A 14,576-nucleotide genomic window follows, 5' to 3' on the forward strand; every position below is an offset into this window, starting at 1 on the left:
TACAGAGTTTAATAGACCTCATGAGGTGGAACTACATTCAGACAGCACCCTTCGGTATTGAATGAAGTAGCACACTGAACAGCAGGGCCATGCTCCTTTTATACCCACACAGGGGCTAAAAGAAGACAGTACAAGTATACTTGAGAGGAGTTATGCACATATATGGTCATACAGAAACTGCACAGTCGACAAGTGGGAGGAGTTGACAGTTTGCTAACACTGGTAAACATATCCTGACAGTTACATGATACTAGCAGCTGCAAACTCAACTGGGCATGTGCGGAAGTAGAGGATACTAAATTTAGTTTGTTGCTAGGCAGATTACAAGAGCAGTTAACACTAAGGGAGGACAAAGCACATGGTGAGCACATGGCAAACAAAATGGCTGCCAGAAATACAAAATGGATTCTACAACATGGACAAGATAGCCTCTAAATACCAGATGGATTCCGCTAATGCTAATCCAATCGCTGCCAGTTTACAACAGACGACCCTTTTAGCATTAGCTGAAGACATCTGTTCCTCTAGGGTAGTCTAAATATGCATCTCTTACATCTATTAACATTATTTCGGCCACTTCTTTATTCAACATTTGTTGGGCCTTGATCTCTTCAATATTCCTTTTAACAGGTATACAAGCAGAAATGCAAATGGAGCAAAGCATTGGACCACATTGGATGCATACACAGCATGTAAATAAAACAGTAATAATTATACACAAGATAGTTAATAGCTTCCAGCCCCAAGCAGAAACGAGAGTCCAGAACCATCCAGCTAGAGTCCAGGTGCCAGTCTCTGTATGAATTTCTGCAGCAATCTTATGCAGTTTTGAAATTGCGTCATACACTGAAGGTGAGTGATCCGGTATGAATACACAACAGCTGCTACCGATGATGCGACATGCACCACCTCGATCAGTCAGAACAACATCTAGAACCATTCGATTCTGGAGAGCTACAATCCTTGCAATTTGCAGCTCCTCTGTAATATTTCCAAGCGCCAAGGCTGTCTGATTGGTAACAGCTTCCACAACTCTAGTCAATCGTCTAATTTTCCTACTGTTTAATGCAGCTCCCACAAAGAAGAACAAACCCAAATTAAAATCAACATACTGCTGTAGAGTGGTATCTGTTTGGTCTACTTCGTCAACACTTATTGTCCTCTTATATCTGTTCTTAGAGATATCAGTAAATAACTTAAAGTCTCGGTGGTAGGATGCAGGTGCCAGAAACACAGGGGGCAATAGAAAAGATACATAGCATACGCCTGACCATCCAACAGGTAGGTGATAATATCCGTGGCTACCACAGATAAAGTAAGTATTGGGTGAGGCTATGACAGTGCTATTATTTGTACCCTCAATAGGCAGAATCACAGTACATTCACTTTTCCCCCACTGGAATTCTTCCAACACTGCTTACACATAAATCTGCTTTAGCTCTAGTAACAGAAATCACAAATTGTTTATTACTAGGAAAAGTTCATATATTTTCACAAATATGAGGCGTTGAAATATTGTCCGGTTGATACTCTTCCCATTCCCATTTAGTCCCGTTGGCTTGAGGATAGCCATCTTTGTCTTGGTAGCATACTTTATTGAGGCGAAAAAGAAGCCCGCCTACTGTACGTTTCCCGGATGCAAACAAAAGCGCATCCCAAGCTTGACAAGAACTATTATGAGAAAAGGGAAGAGGAATAAAAGGTGTTCCTCCTTTCTTCTGATGTGCAGGTATCATCCCACACACCCAACAGTTGGTAGTATTTGTGGCATTGTGAGTATGATGCAACATCTGAATGAAGGTATTATTCAAGTAGGATTGTCGATTCTTCTGCTCATGATAGGGAAGCGTGAAGTAGTGGTGTTCAACTGGTACCGGAGTAGTGGCAATCAAAAGTTCTCGGGCAGGAGCCACCTTCTCAACGAACCAGGTTATTACTGCTACAGCCACCATAGCAACAACAAACCCTATAGTACAAATGATCTTCTTCTTAGAAACAGTGGATCTCATTGTGGACATGATCGGCTTATTTGTCAAAACAACCGTTGGAGCTCTTATCCCTGGGCAGCCGTTGATTTCTTCACCGAGGGTCAAGACGGGTGTCGCTACACTACACAGAACTGATCCCCCCCCCCCCCTTGCCACATCGGCATTCCGTTTCACTAACCCAGGGAGGTTGCTCAACCAGTCTTTTTCGATGATGCAGGCTCTTTCCGTGGTCTCAGTTGGTATCGGGATACTACAGGAATCGTGTGGTCCGGGAAGACTTCCTCAGGTTCGTCAGGTGATATGGCCTGGCCTTTCTCTGTATCCAAGATGTCCCGATGATCGATCAAAGCAACAGGATCCACCAAGGTAGACGGCACTTTCTTGCAGTGGGTGGAGTGCACACAATTCCTCCTATTCGTCACTCGAACCGCAGTTCTCGTCGATAGGAGCACCTGCTCCGGGCCGCGCCACCTCGGTTCCAAGCTGCTCGACCTCTGGAACGATTTGATCATCACCTGATCTCCAGGCCGGAGTCCATGGCCTTCACCTGCAGACCTGTCCGGAAGAGCTTCTCGAACCTGTTGATGAATAGAGACCAAACTGTCAGTCAATTGTGCTAAATAGTCACTCATCAATACACACGGTACGTCGTGTAGGGGACGTGGCTTAGGAATTCCCCAAATGTTCATAGGCCTGCCGAACACCACCTCATAGGGAGTAAGGCCAGACCGCGAATGTGGCACTGATCTAATGGACAACAGTGCCAAAGGTAACGCGTCTGGCCATTTCAGGGATGTGGAGGCTAGTATTTTCGCCAATTTTAATTAAAGTGTGGCGTTATACCTCTCCACTAACCCTGCTGATTGTGGATGAAAGGCAGCGTGGAACTTTTGTTTTATTCCTAACCCCTTCAAGACATATTCGACAACTTGCCCAATGAAATGGGGACCGTTATCACTCCATAAAATTTTACAAACACCAAATCTAGGAAAAAATTCCTTCAAAAGCACCTTTGCAGTGGTGAGAGCTGTATTGTCCTTCGTAGGGTATGCCTCAATCCACTTACTGAAGGCGCATACCACTACTAGGACATACTTTAAGTTATTACAGCGCTCGAGCTGGATGTAATCCATTTGCAAGACTTCAAAAGGTGCAGTTGGCGTAGCAAACCCTCCTGTTGGAGTTTGTGTCCCTTTTCCAGGGTTAGGCTGAAGACAAATCAGACAGGACTGTACCATCTTTTTAGCTGTGCCGGCAATTTCTGGATGCTCCCAAACTTGCGTAAGCAATTTCGTTATCGAGGAGGCTCCAACATGTGCCAGTCCATGTGCCATATGAATCATAGGTTGTAAATAAGCTGTCGGCAATCTCCACTTACTCATCTCTTTATTCCTCCAACAGCCCTCCTCATCCAATGTTCCTTCCTTGGACCATTGCTCAATTTCTTCTGCAGAAGCAGATTTCTGCATATCTAGCACTTCCTGCCTGGTATCATGCCAGCGTTCAGCTTGTGACTTTACTACATACATGGACGTGGTGCTTCGCTGCATGGCAGTTTCACGGGCTGTTTGGTCTGCAAAAGCATTGCCTCGCCCTATCTTATCAACTATTTTCTTATGTGCGCTACATTTAACAATCACTATTCTCTTCGGGTATGTTAAAGCAGTCAAGAGATTCTGCACTAATTCTCCATGCATTATCTGCACCCCATGGGATGTAAGAAAACCCCTCTCCTTCCAGAGTAGCCCAAAATCATGAGCCACTCCGAAGGCATAGCGACTGTCTGTATAAATATTCACATATAAGTCAGTACTGAGTTCACACGCTCGTGTCAATGCTATTAGCTCAGCTGCCTGAGCTGACTTCTGTGGGATACGAGCTGTCTCAACTACCGTCTGAAGTGTTGTAATTGCATATGCAGCTGACGTTGTACCATCTGGTAACTTCAAACAGGACCCATCAACCCACAGCTCCCCATCAACACTTAAAAGGGGCTTGTCTTGTAAATCAACACGACCCTTTGTCTGTTCCTCAGTAAGGAATATACAATCATGAGACTCCTGTGACTGAGACTGAGTCACCGGGTATGGCAACAAAGTGGCTGGGTTTAATGTCGCACATCTCTTTAGTGTAATGTGAGGGGCCAACAATGTCAATTCATATCCTGTCAGACGAGCGCTAGTTAAATGTTGCGTCTTCGTCTGATTTAAAAGGGCATCAACCGCATGGGGTACTAGCACCAACAGCTTATGTGACAAAACTATCCCTTCACTCTGACGTATTGACACAGCTGTTGCTGCAACTGAACGGAAACACCCAGGTAACGCACGAGCAACAGGATCAAGAACTGCTGAAAAATATGCACAGGGACGCCGTTTGTCGCCGTGTGTCTGCACTAAAACTGACACTGCGCATCCATCTTTCTCGTGTATATATAATGAAAAAGACTTCGTATAATCTGGAGTTCCTAACACTGGTGCTGAACAAAGAGCTTGTTGTAACTGTCGGAAAGCAGTCTCACACTCATCTGTCCATGGAAGGGGCATTGGGGTGTCTTTGGTTAAAAGTGCCAACAAAGGTTTAACAATATGTGAAAATCCTAATATCCATTGCCTACAAAAAGAAGTAAGGCCAATGAATGCACGGACATCTTTCTGAGTACGGGGCACTGGTGTGTCTAAAATGGCTTGAATGCGATCTGGTGTAAGTGCACGTCCCTCCTTAGACAGAAGGTGACCTAAGTAGGTTACCTTCGGTCTACAATATTGCAATTTCTTTCGTGATACTTTGTGATGATGGGAAGCAAGAAAGGACAGCAAGGACAAAGTACATTTTTCACACTGTTCAGGGGTGTCAGCTGCCAACAAGATGTCATCGACATATTGTATGAGAACCACTCCTTCAGACAAAACAAAAGAATCAAGTTGTCTTTTCAATGCTTGACTGTAAATACTAGGACTCTCAGTATAGCCTTGAGGAACTCTACAGAATCTATACGATCGATTATTCAGGGTAAAACCGAACAAATATAGGCTGTCAGGATGAATAGGGATCGAAAAGAAAGCATTCTTCAAATCTATCACAGAAAATGTAGTCGGAGTTGGGGGAACCAGAGTAAGAAGTGTGGTTATATCAGAAACCACGGGGTATTGTGGTACTACAATCTTGTTAACTTCTCGCAAATCAATAATAAATCTGTAGACCTTAGTGTCAGTATTTTTTTTCAGAATAGGAAGAATCGGACTGTTACAAATATTGTAGGGAACTTCCTCAACAACCCCCACTGCAATAAGATCACGGACAATACATGTGAGTGCTTCTTCACCTTCCTGTGAAATTTTGTATTGAGGCAAACGTGGCAATACAGCGCCCTCCTTGACACTAATGTGTACTGGTGGAATAACCATTTGCCCTACATCAGTATCTGAAGTAGCCCACAAAGTACTAGGAAGTGAGGCTAATGCAACATCCTCTTTAGCAAGACAAGCTCTCTCCGCCACAGGATGGTTGTCATTCAAGATAACACGGACACCTTCTGGAGAACAGCGTATCGTAGCCCTGAAATACTTAAGCATATCAAGACCCACAATATTGTCTGGTGTATTCGGGGAAAGCAAAAATGGACATGGAGCAGTAAATTTATCCACATGGAATGCAAGTGGTTGCGACAATGGGCTAAGGGAAGGGGTTCCATCGAAACCTATCGATGTAATGGTTAAGCCAGACAGGGGAGCCCTTGGAACCAATTGTTTAGACAAGGCACTACGAGTAGCTCCTGTATCAACCAGAAACTGATCAGTGGAGCCCAGAACATTTGCTGTAACATAGGGACCCCTCTGATCTACTGGAACTTCAACTGATTCCTTACCCCATCTTAGGCAATCCTATGCATGAGCAGAATCTTGAGAATCAGATGGCACATAATCAGACATTTGATATTGGTTCCTTCTATCAAAAGTGTTAAACCCATCCTGCCCACGTATATTAGTATCAAACCTAGCACGATCACCTGAGTTTCCTCTAGGCCCTGAATATCCTGGTCGAGTTCTCATTTGTCCCCGACCACGTGTATACTGCGGAGCACGTAGTGCTGGGCAATCCGAAGCCCAGTGGCCAAATTTCTTACAGTATGCACACTGGTCAGCAGACAAATTCGAACGAGTATAAGAAGTGAAAGATGAACCATAAGACCCACGTCCACCCCTATCGCTACCTCTGAAAGACGGACCATAAGCCTGAGCCAACATAATCTTCGTTTTCAATTCTTTAGTCCTTTTGTCCTCATTACCCTTTGCCTCTAATTCCTGGCGCTCATAATACTGAGCCATAGTCAAAAGGGAGACCGGGGAAGACGTGGTCCAGGAACTCTCACTGGCCTTTAGGTGACTAGCTATTCCTGGCAACAGGTTTGCGACATATTTATCGACAAACAGATGTCTGCCTGTGTCATCTGTCAAAGACTGGCCACTAAAATCGTGGAATGCTTCTTCAAAGCGTGTAAAGAAATCCGAGACCGATTCATCTGCCTTTTGCTTACAGGACGCTAAAACAGTCCAATCTATCTTTTTAGGGGGAATAATCGTTTTCAACTTAACTAGTATAGCTGCAGGGAGATCTAAAATTAACTGACATGGCTTCTGTGCGGGTTCCCTTTCGGCATCCATTCGTTCTAAGTCTTTCCATAATGCCCCAAAAGCTGCCTGATCATCAATTTTACGAACAGTTCTCCACATATCAGGTGGTAATATCCATCCGAAAAATAAATCAATATCAGGCAGTCATAGTGCAAGAACTAATAGCACCTTCAACTTCCTCATAAAAAGCGGCTGGATTTTTCCGCGGATCAGGCAATGCAGTTTTAAGTGCCATAACATCCGTCCTATTCCAAGGAGTGTAAACCCAATTATAAATAAAATAACCCTTTGCATCAAGAGAGGCCTTATCATCGCTTGTACCCTGTCCTTTAGGAGGAACATACAAGGGCGCGGCCTCCCGCATAGGTTTCGCATGGACTATCATAATCTTATCTGTTCCGGAGGTAGAAGCTTGTGCCATGCCGGTCTGAGAGGTCTGCACAGCCCCGTCTGCAGTCTTTTTCTCCTCTCGCAAGCGGACTGCATCAACACGAAGTTTAACCAAACGCCTGATTGTATCAGCCACCTGGGAGAAAACAAAAAGACCATCACGCATTTGCTTATAATCATCTGTTATATCCTTAGGCTCTAACTCCTCAGAATATTTCCTAAACCACTCAAGGACCTCTCCGGCAAACACCTCAGTAAAATACAGATGCTCCCTTTCATACCACCCTCTCATACTATCAAGAATTTCAGGGGCGGTGGCAGTTCCATGAGCTGCTTTACGAGCAGCAGATCGGAGCGGAGACGAGCGTGTAGCAGTTAACATAGAACGAGTTTCTCGCGTCTTATCTTCCTCCAAACTAGAGTCCTCATCTAACTCATGGGGGGCAGAAGGAACAGTATACGGAGGTGGAGGACGATCTAATAATAAGGAATCATCTTGTGGTTTATTAAGTATAGGATAAAGGGGCTTCCGAACAGGGTATTGGCCAGTTACCTGTAAAGCGCGCTCCCTATCTTCTCTCTCCTTCAACTTTTTCATTTCTTTGTTCTTTAACTCTAATGCTTTCACATAAACGTTTTCCCGCTGTTCTTTTTCAATCAAGGCTTGCTCACGTTTCATCCGTTCACGCACTTCTTTCTCCCACATTCGTACACAATCAAACCTATCGTGCCTAGTCTTTCATTTAAACATACATTGCTCCACATACTCAATCTTTCGTAAATCAAATGACCCATACATAGGCCAACGCAACTCAGGATCCTTACGCGTATATTTATTCCATAATGTGCTGTACATTATAGAAGAAAGACCATACTTAATGTACATATCCCTATTAGGCGTCCCCTCCGGGGGGGCCGGTTGTGCTTCATTAACACTCAAAGTGGTACCATTACGAAAGCAACACATCCTACGAAGTGTGCTAAAGACAGGCATGCCAAAAATAGTGCAGAATATGCAGTATTATAATCAAAGTAGCACTTAAGGTACCTTTAGTACAATGTGCCGTTCAAATCAATTCAGTTAGAGAAAATTCTCCTCATTACCTGCCTATGTGAATTGCAAGTCACATATGTCAAAACAAACCAAGTTGGCCAACACAAATATACAATCTCAAAGCCACAGTAAGCGTTACTAAACTACCTTACCAATCACAGGCATCAAAACCAACAGCAAGCGCCGCAGAAGGACACTTACCAATCACTTGGTGTCCAGATTCATCCTGCCAAGTTCTAAAATCGACCAAATAGTCACTGCACGGCGAATCAACAGAAGAGATCTCAGTCGAGGACCGGCGCCACCTGGATGGTTAGATCAGAAAGAAAGGAAAAGCCGCCGCGGATGCCAAGACTCGGGTCTTATCGGGCAGTGATCACGTCCAGAGCGAGATTCCAATCCTTCGTCGCGACCAATCCTTCGGGCATCCGAGTTCTCGATGAGCCCCGAGTTGGGCGCCAATTTGTAGAAAATAGGCCTCAGCTAGGCCTACCAGTGCAAGGGGTTCGCCCTTCTCTGCACAGAGTCCTCAGACTATTGGAAAGAAGTTGGCACAGAAACTGAAATAGAAAATACAGAGTTTAATAGACCTCATGAGGTGGAACTACATTCAGACAGCACCCTTCGGTATTGAATGAAGTAGCACACTGAACAGCAGGGCCATGCTCCTTTTATACCCACACAGGGGCTAAAAGAAGACAGTACAAGTATACTTGAGAGGAGTTATGCACATATATGGTCATACAGAAACTGCACAGTCGACAAGTGGGAGGAGTTGACAGTTTGCTAACACTGGTAAACATATCCTGACCGTTACATGATACTAGCAGCTGCAAACTCAACTGGGCATGTGCGGAAGTAGAGGATACTAAATATAGTTTGTTGCTAGGCAGATTACAAGAGCAGTCAACACTAAGGGAGGACAAAGCACATGGTGAGCACATGGCAAACAAAATGGCTGCCAGAAATACAAAATGGATTCTACAACATGGACAAGATAGCCTCTAAATACCAGATGGATTCCGCTAATGCTAATCCAATCGCTGCCAATATACAACAACACCTATATCCTGGCTCTTTTCTGTTACAAACCACTAAGTAGATTCTCCATCATGGAAGATGGAAATGATAAAGAAAAAGGAAGCACTCAGTCAAGCCATATCTTAAACAAATGGGTTTCATGAGAGCTCTTGGCCCAATTACGCACATCATTAAGAATAATAATTAAGAGAGTGTTGTCTTAAAGGTAGCACATGAATTAGACTCTGCAATAGGATGTTCTTTGAGAATGCAACTGAAGCCACCTTGACTTTGCAGGATTGTTCAGATCAAGTCATGGCAGGAGAGGGTCCATGGAAGGGCTTTCAATTCAGACATCACCTTTAGTAAAAAAAGACGGGTGGTTCTACAAACACCATTGTCTCCCAACGATCACAGGACCTTTAGCTTATTTACACACCACATTGAGGTAATGGAAACAAGAAATTCAGTCTTCCATGAAGTGACCCAATGTCAGAAGAGGCAAGGAATCAAATGGCTTCTGTGTAAGATCGCAAAAAGATGTAGGAGGTGCAATGGTTGACATCTAATAGCCTCAGAGATAGAAAACAACGTACCCTCCCTTTCCCAGGCCTATTTAGCACCAATGGCTGCTAAACTGATTCTACATGCGTCAACCTGGAAACCAGATCTCTTCGGGTATATAGAAAAAGATGTGAAAGACAAGATATACGTATTTATTTACAATGCAGATCTTCAGCCACTTGCTTTTTAACTGATACTTGACCTCGGATTTACTGTGTGAATACAATTTAGATCCTCTAAAAGCAGCCTCTCAATCTGATTGAATGAAGAAAGGGGTGGAATTGAAACCCTTCAACAGCCAGACGAAGAATCTCATGCCCTTCGGGTTCGGATGAGGTGTGAAGGCATCTATGTCTGGTCTATCACCTTTCAGGCAGAGGACTACTTAAGAATGGGTTAGCAGAAGGAAAATACCTTGGGGGATCTCTGATGACCAGATCTTCCTTGAGAGGTAGGAGAGTGAAGAGGAATGTGCGCCACTTTGTTTCCAGATTTGAGCTAGGGCAGTGGTATTGTCCGTTGGAAGCCTTTTTACATTGTTTTTGGTGTTGAGGTCTCAATTGGGTTATTTAGTTCTTAATGTTTTTTGCCCGGAGTGTCTCTAGTTGCTCATCTGTGTGTGAATCCCTGTTTATACTACTTGTTGAAAATTGATTCTTTTGTGATATAACTGAAACAGAATTGTATGGGCTAAATTAATCTCACTTGAGCTGTAATGAAATTTGCATAAAAACTGTCAATGTTTGAATTATTAAAGTGCAAGAAGTATCAGTACCAGATCTCCGGTTCCCCCGGGAGGGTGACAATCCGGGGGGTAGCGGGGGCAATATGGGAGCTTTTTCCTCCTCTGGGGTTCTTTTTGTAGATTAGTCTTTGTATGGGGCGACAGGCACACTGCAAGTTGGGGGGCATTTTAGAGCTTACGCAGGGGTGCAGGGTGGGGGTGGGTTGGGGTTGTTGTTTTTGGTTATGCAAGGCGTAAAGATGCAAGCTTCTGTGACTCTAGTGCGGTTCCATGCGGGGGGGGGTGGTCTCCTTACATGTTGGGATGGGGGGTAGGGGCTTAAAAATACTCAGTTGGAATGTAAATGGCTTGGGGGATCGTATTAAGCGTGGGATTGTCCTGCAATTCCTGAAGAGATGTACCCCTGATATTGTCTTATTGCAAGAGACACACTTGATTGGTAACATGTGCTATGCACTCAATAGGAAAGGCTACAAGTTTGTTGCACACTCCGGGTTTTCCTCGGGGTCTAGAGGGGCTGGAATACTCGTCAGGTCCTCCCTGCCCTTTGAGGTTGACTCCACTACTGTTGACGATAGGGGACGCTTTGCGGCTGTAGCGGGGAGGTGGGAGGGCAGGACGCTGGTCCTGGTGTCGGTCTATGTCCCTCCTGCACTGCAACCTTCCACACTTGCGGACTTAGAGAGGACTTTGTTGGATCTCCCAGAGGGAATGTTGGTGGTGGGTGGCGACTTTAATGCGGTAGGCTCCGGATTGCTTGACAGACACCCGCCGAGGAGCTCGGGGGGGGCCCAGAAATGGCTTCCGGACTTTGTAGATACCCTTGGACTGGTTGATTGTTGGAGACTACTGCATCCCACACAGCGGCAATACACTTTCCATTCCGGGGCAATGGCAGTCTCTCCAGAATTAATTATGTGCTTACCCTAGCTGCACACGCCTCCTTTGTCTCTGAGGCCAGGCACATGGCACGGGGTATTTGACCATTCGCCGGTGTGGATCTGTATGGATGTTGGTAGAGGAATGGGGGGTAGGGTGGCCCCAATTAACCCGTGGTATCTCAGGGACCCTATGACTCGTAGTGCGGTGCTGAAGGCGGTCGATCGTTACTTCCAGGAGAATCTCGGCTCGGTCACGTCGGCTGTGTCTTTGTGGGAAGCGTTCAAAACAGTGCTTAGGGGAGAGGCCCTCTCCTTGATAGTAGCGGCCAAGCGTCGGCGAGACGCGGAGGTCGCCCAGATTGAGGCGGAGATCGCGGAATTGGAGCTGTCATTGGAGGGGGAGGTTACGGCGGCGGCGCTGCACAATTTGACCCTCAAGCAGTCGGAGTACAGGGCCCTTGTGACGGACGCGGCCAAAGCCTTGAGTAGGGAACAGCGGGGCCGTCTGTACGACGTCGGGTACAAGGCCGGGAAATTAATCGCGTGGCTGGATAAAAAGGAGCGGGTCAATCGTGTTGTGCCAGACCTCGTGACGGAGGATGGCGTCGTTGTCGCGGAGCCGGATGGCATAGTCCAGTGCTTTGCGGATTACTTCCACACGGTCTATACCTCCGTGTCGGGCAGGCCAGTGGGGGATTCGTGTGAACTCCTGCGTGATCTTGCGTTGCCTTGCCTTTCCGACATAGACAGGGACGATCTTGATGGCGATATCACAGTCGACGAAATCGCGGGGGCTATCCGTTCGTTACGTTCGGGCAAGGCCTCGGGCCCGAATGGCCTGCCAATTGAGTTCTACAAACTCCGGCCAGATAAGATCGCTCCGCATTTGCGAGCTATGTTCGTGGAGGCGCGGGAGACGGGATGCCTCCCACGCGACCAGCGCCTGGCAACAATCGTGGTCATACATAAAGATGGTAAGCCCAGGAACAGGTGCAGCTCATATAGGCCGATCTCGCTCCTTAATGCCGAGCCGAAGATCCTCGCTAAAATCCTCGCTAACCGTTTGGTCAGGGTGATCGGTGATCTGATCCACCCTGACCAATCCGGATTCATCCCGCATCGTAACACCGCGTTGAACCTTAGGCGCATCCACGGAGTGATCGCAAGGGTGGGGACGATGCGGGAGCCGGCCATTGTGGCAGCGCTTGACGCAACGATGGCTTTCGATACGGTAGAGTGGGAATACCTGTGGGCTGCGCTTGCGAAATTCGGCTTTGGACCCGGATTTATGGGCTGGGTGAGGCTATTATATGAAGAGCCTCTCGCTCAGGTTGCGGTCAAGGGTAGGGCGTCCCGCCCTTTCGGGCTGGGGAGAGGTACCAGGCAGGGCTGTCCTCTGTCGCCGCTGTTGTTTGCTCTTGCTCTCGAGCCGCTGGCGGCCTGGATACGATGACACCCGGAGGTGAGGGGGCTTCGCTGGTCACCTGACCACGAGGACCGCATCTCCCTCTATGCCGATGATATCCTGCTTTATCTCGCTTCACCCCGGAAGTCCCTCATAGTTATCTGCGACATTTTGACTTCCTTCGGGAGGAATTCGGGACTAACCATTAACTGGGGGAAGTCATATCTGTATGCCTTGTGTGGAGACGTCCCGGTTCCCCCGCGGAATTGCCCGATCCAGATCGCCCGGGAAGGTTTCATGTATCTTGGGATTTATATCTCCACCGACCCAACGGTACGGTATGAGAGGAACCTGGTCCCTCCGCTGGCGCGCCTGAGGCGAGATGTAGCGGGCTGGCGGCGGCTGCCGCTTTCCCTCCTTGGCCGAGCTGTGCTATTCAAAATGATGTCTCTTCCCCGTTTTCTCTATGTCCTGCAGAACACCCAGGAGCTGGTTCCGGCCAGCTACTTTCGGGAGGTCGAGAATCTCCAGCGCTCGCTGCTGTGGGACGGCCGTCCGCGTATAGCGATAGCAAAACTAACTCTTCCTTGGTACGATGGGGGTATCGCGCTTCCCGACATCAGAAGATACTATTGGGCCTCCCAGCTGAGTGCGATCAACCATGGAGTCTACGGCCCGGCGCTTAGCCCCGGCTTCGCTATGGACCGGTGGTTGCTGCGTGGGGGTGGCTACTATAGAGCACTTTACTCGAGGCTCCCGGCTGGGTCCCTCACGGGGCCGACCGAGGTGGCGGTGAATGTGTGGAAGACAGTCACGAACTCGTTGGGCTGGAAAGATAGGCTCACCCTCGCCACTCCGTTGTATGACTCAGATATGCTGGGGAAACTTTGGCACTCTAAGGGATTCGAGAAATGGGACCTGATTGGCATCTCCCGGGTGGGCGACCTGCTGGTCAAGGGGCGGATTAAGTCGTTTGACGAACTACGGACGGAATATGCGCTGGAGGGCACGGAATATTTCCGGTATGCGCAGGTGCGCCATGCGCTGCGGTCGGTGCTCGTTGAGGGGGAGAGGGTGCCTGAGTCCTCTCCCTTGGAGGACCGGATCCTGGACGGCCATATGCCGGAGAGCACAATCTCCCTAATTTACAAAAAGCTTGTGAATGTCCGGACCGACCTCCTCATGGGGGTTCGGGATCAGTGGACTAGGGACGGCCTTGAGCTGGACGATGAAGATTGGCAATACGCCGTCTCCTCTCCTAAGGAGGTCGCGATCCCCGCCAGACTACCGTTGGTCCAGCTTAAGATACTGCACAGAGTCTACGTCACTGGGCCCCGGCTGGTTCATATGGGATTTTCCGAGGATGGGTTATGCAAGAGGGGCTGCGGGATGATGGGCACCTTCCTACATATCATATGGGAGTGTGGTGTGATTGCGGACTTTTGGAAGCGGATTCACGTGGTGATGCAGGAGGTCACGGGTATAGTACTGCACCCAGAGGCGCGGCGCTGTCTTTTGAATGTGTGGGGTCCTACGGATTATGACGCAGCGCAGACTCAATGGGTGACCCTAGGCAATATGGTGGCTAAGCGAGATATAGCACGACTGTGGGGATCCCATAGCCCGCCCACCCTGGATGCATGGAAGGACAACATGGACTGGAGCATGTTTCGGGAGAAAACGGTGTATAGTGCACGGGGGAGGCCTAAGAAATGGCATAAGGTATGGGGAAGTTGGAACCAATATAGGGGAGGCATATGTCTGCCTCCTGCCATTGAACCGCCGGAGGAGCCACTTTCCCTCTAGCCTCACTTCCGACTTGGGTTTTCCTGATGCACCTCCGTTAGAATGTTAGTGCCTCTGCTCTCCCTCATCCTCCCGATCGTTGGCTTTGA

At 47.5% G+C, this 14,576-nt stretch overlaps 1 protein-coding gene across 1 annotated transcript in view; it reads right to left on the reverse strand.

Annotated features, from left to right (window-relative positions):
* The window catches only part of LOC146799022 (uncharacterized), a 158,436-nt gene continuing 143,860 nt past the window's right edge, over positions 1-14,576 (reverse strand). The window contains exons 4-5 of the mRNA XM_085626418.1: positions 8,268-8,626; positions 1-2,566 (exon numbers count right to left, since the gene is read on the reverse strand). Of these exons, the coding sequence (XP_085482544.1) occupies positions 8,601-8,626 (26 nt within the window). The 3' untranslated portion in view covers positions 1-2,566; positions 8,268-8,600. The remainder of the gene's footprint in view (positions 2,567-8,267; positions 8,627-14,576) is intronic.

The sequence above is a fragment of the Triturus cristatus genome, chromosome 9 (genome assembly GCF_964204655.1).
Source record: "Triturus cristatus chromosome 9, aTriCri1.1, whole genome shotgun sequence".
NCBI classification, from domain to species: Eukaryota; Metazoa; Chordata; class Amphibia; order Caudata; family Salamandridae; genus Triturus; species Triturus cristatus.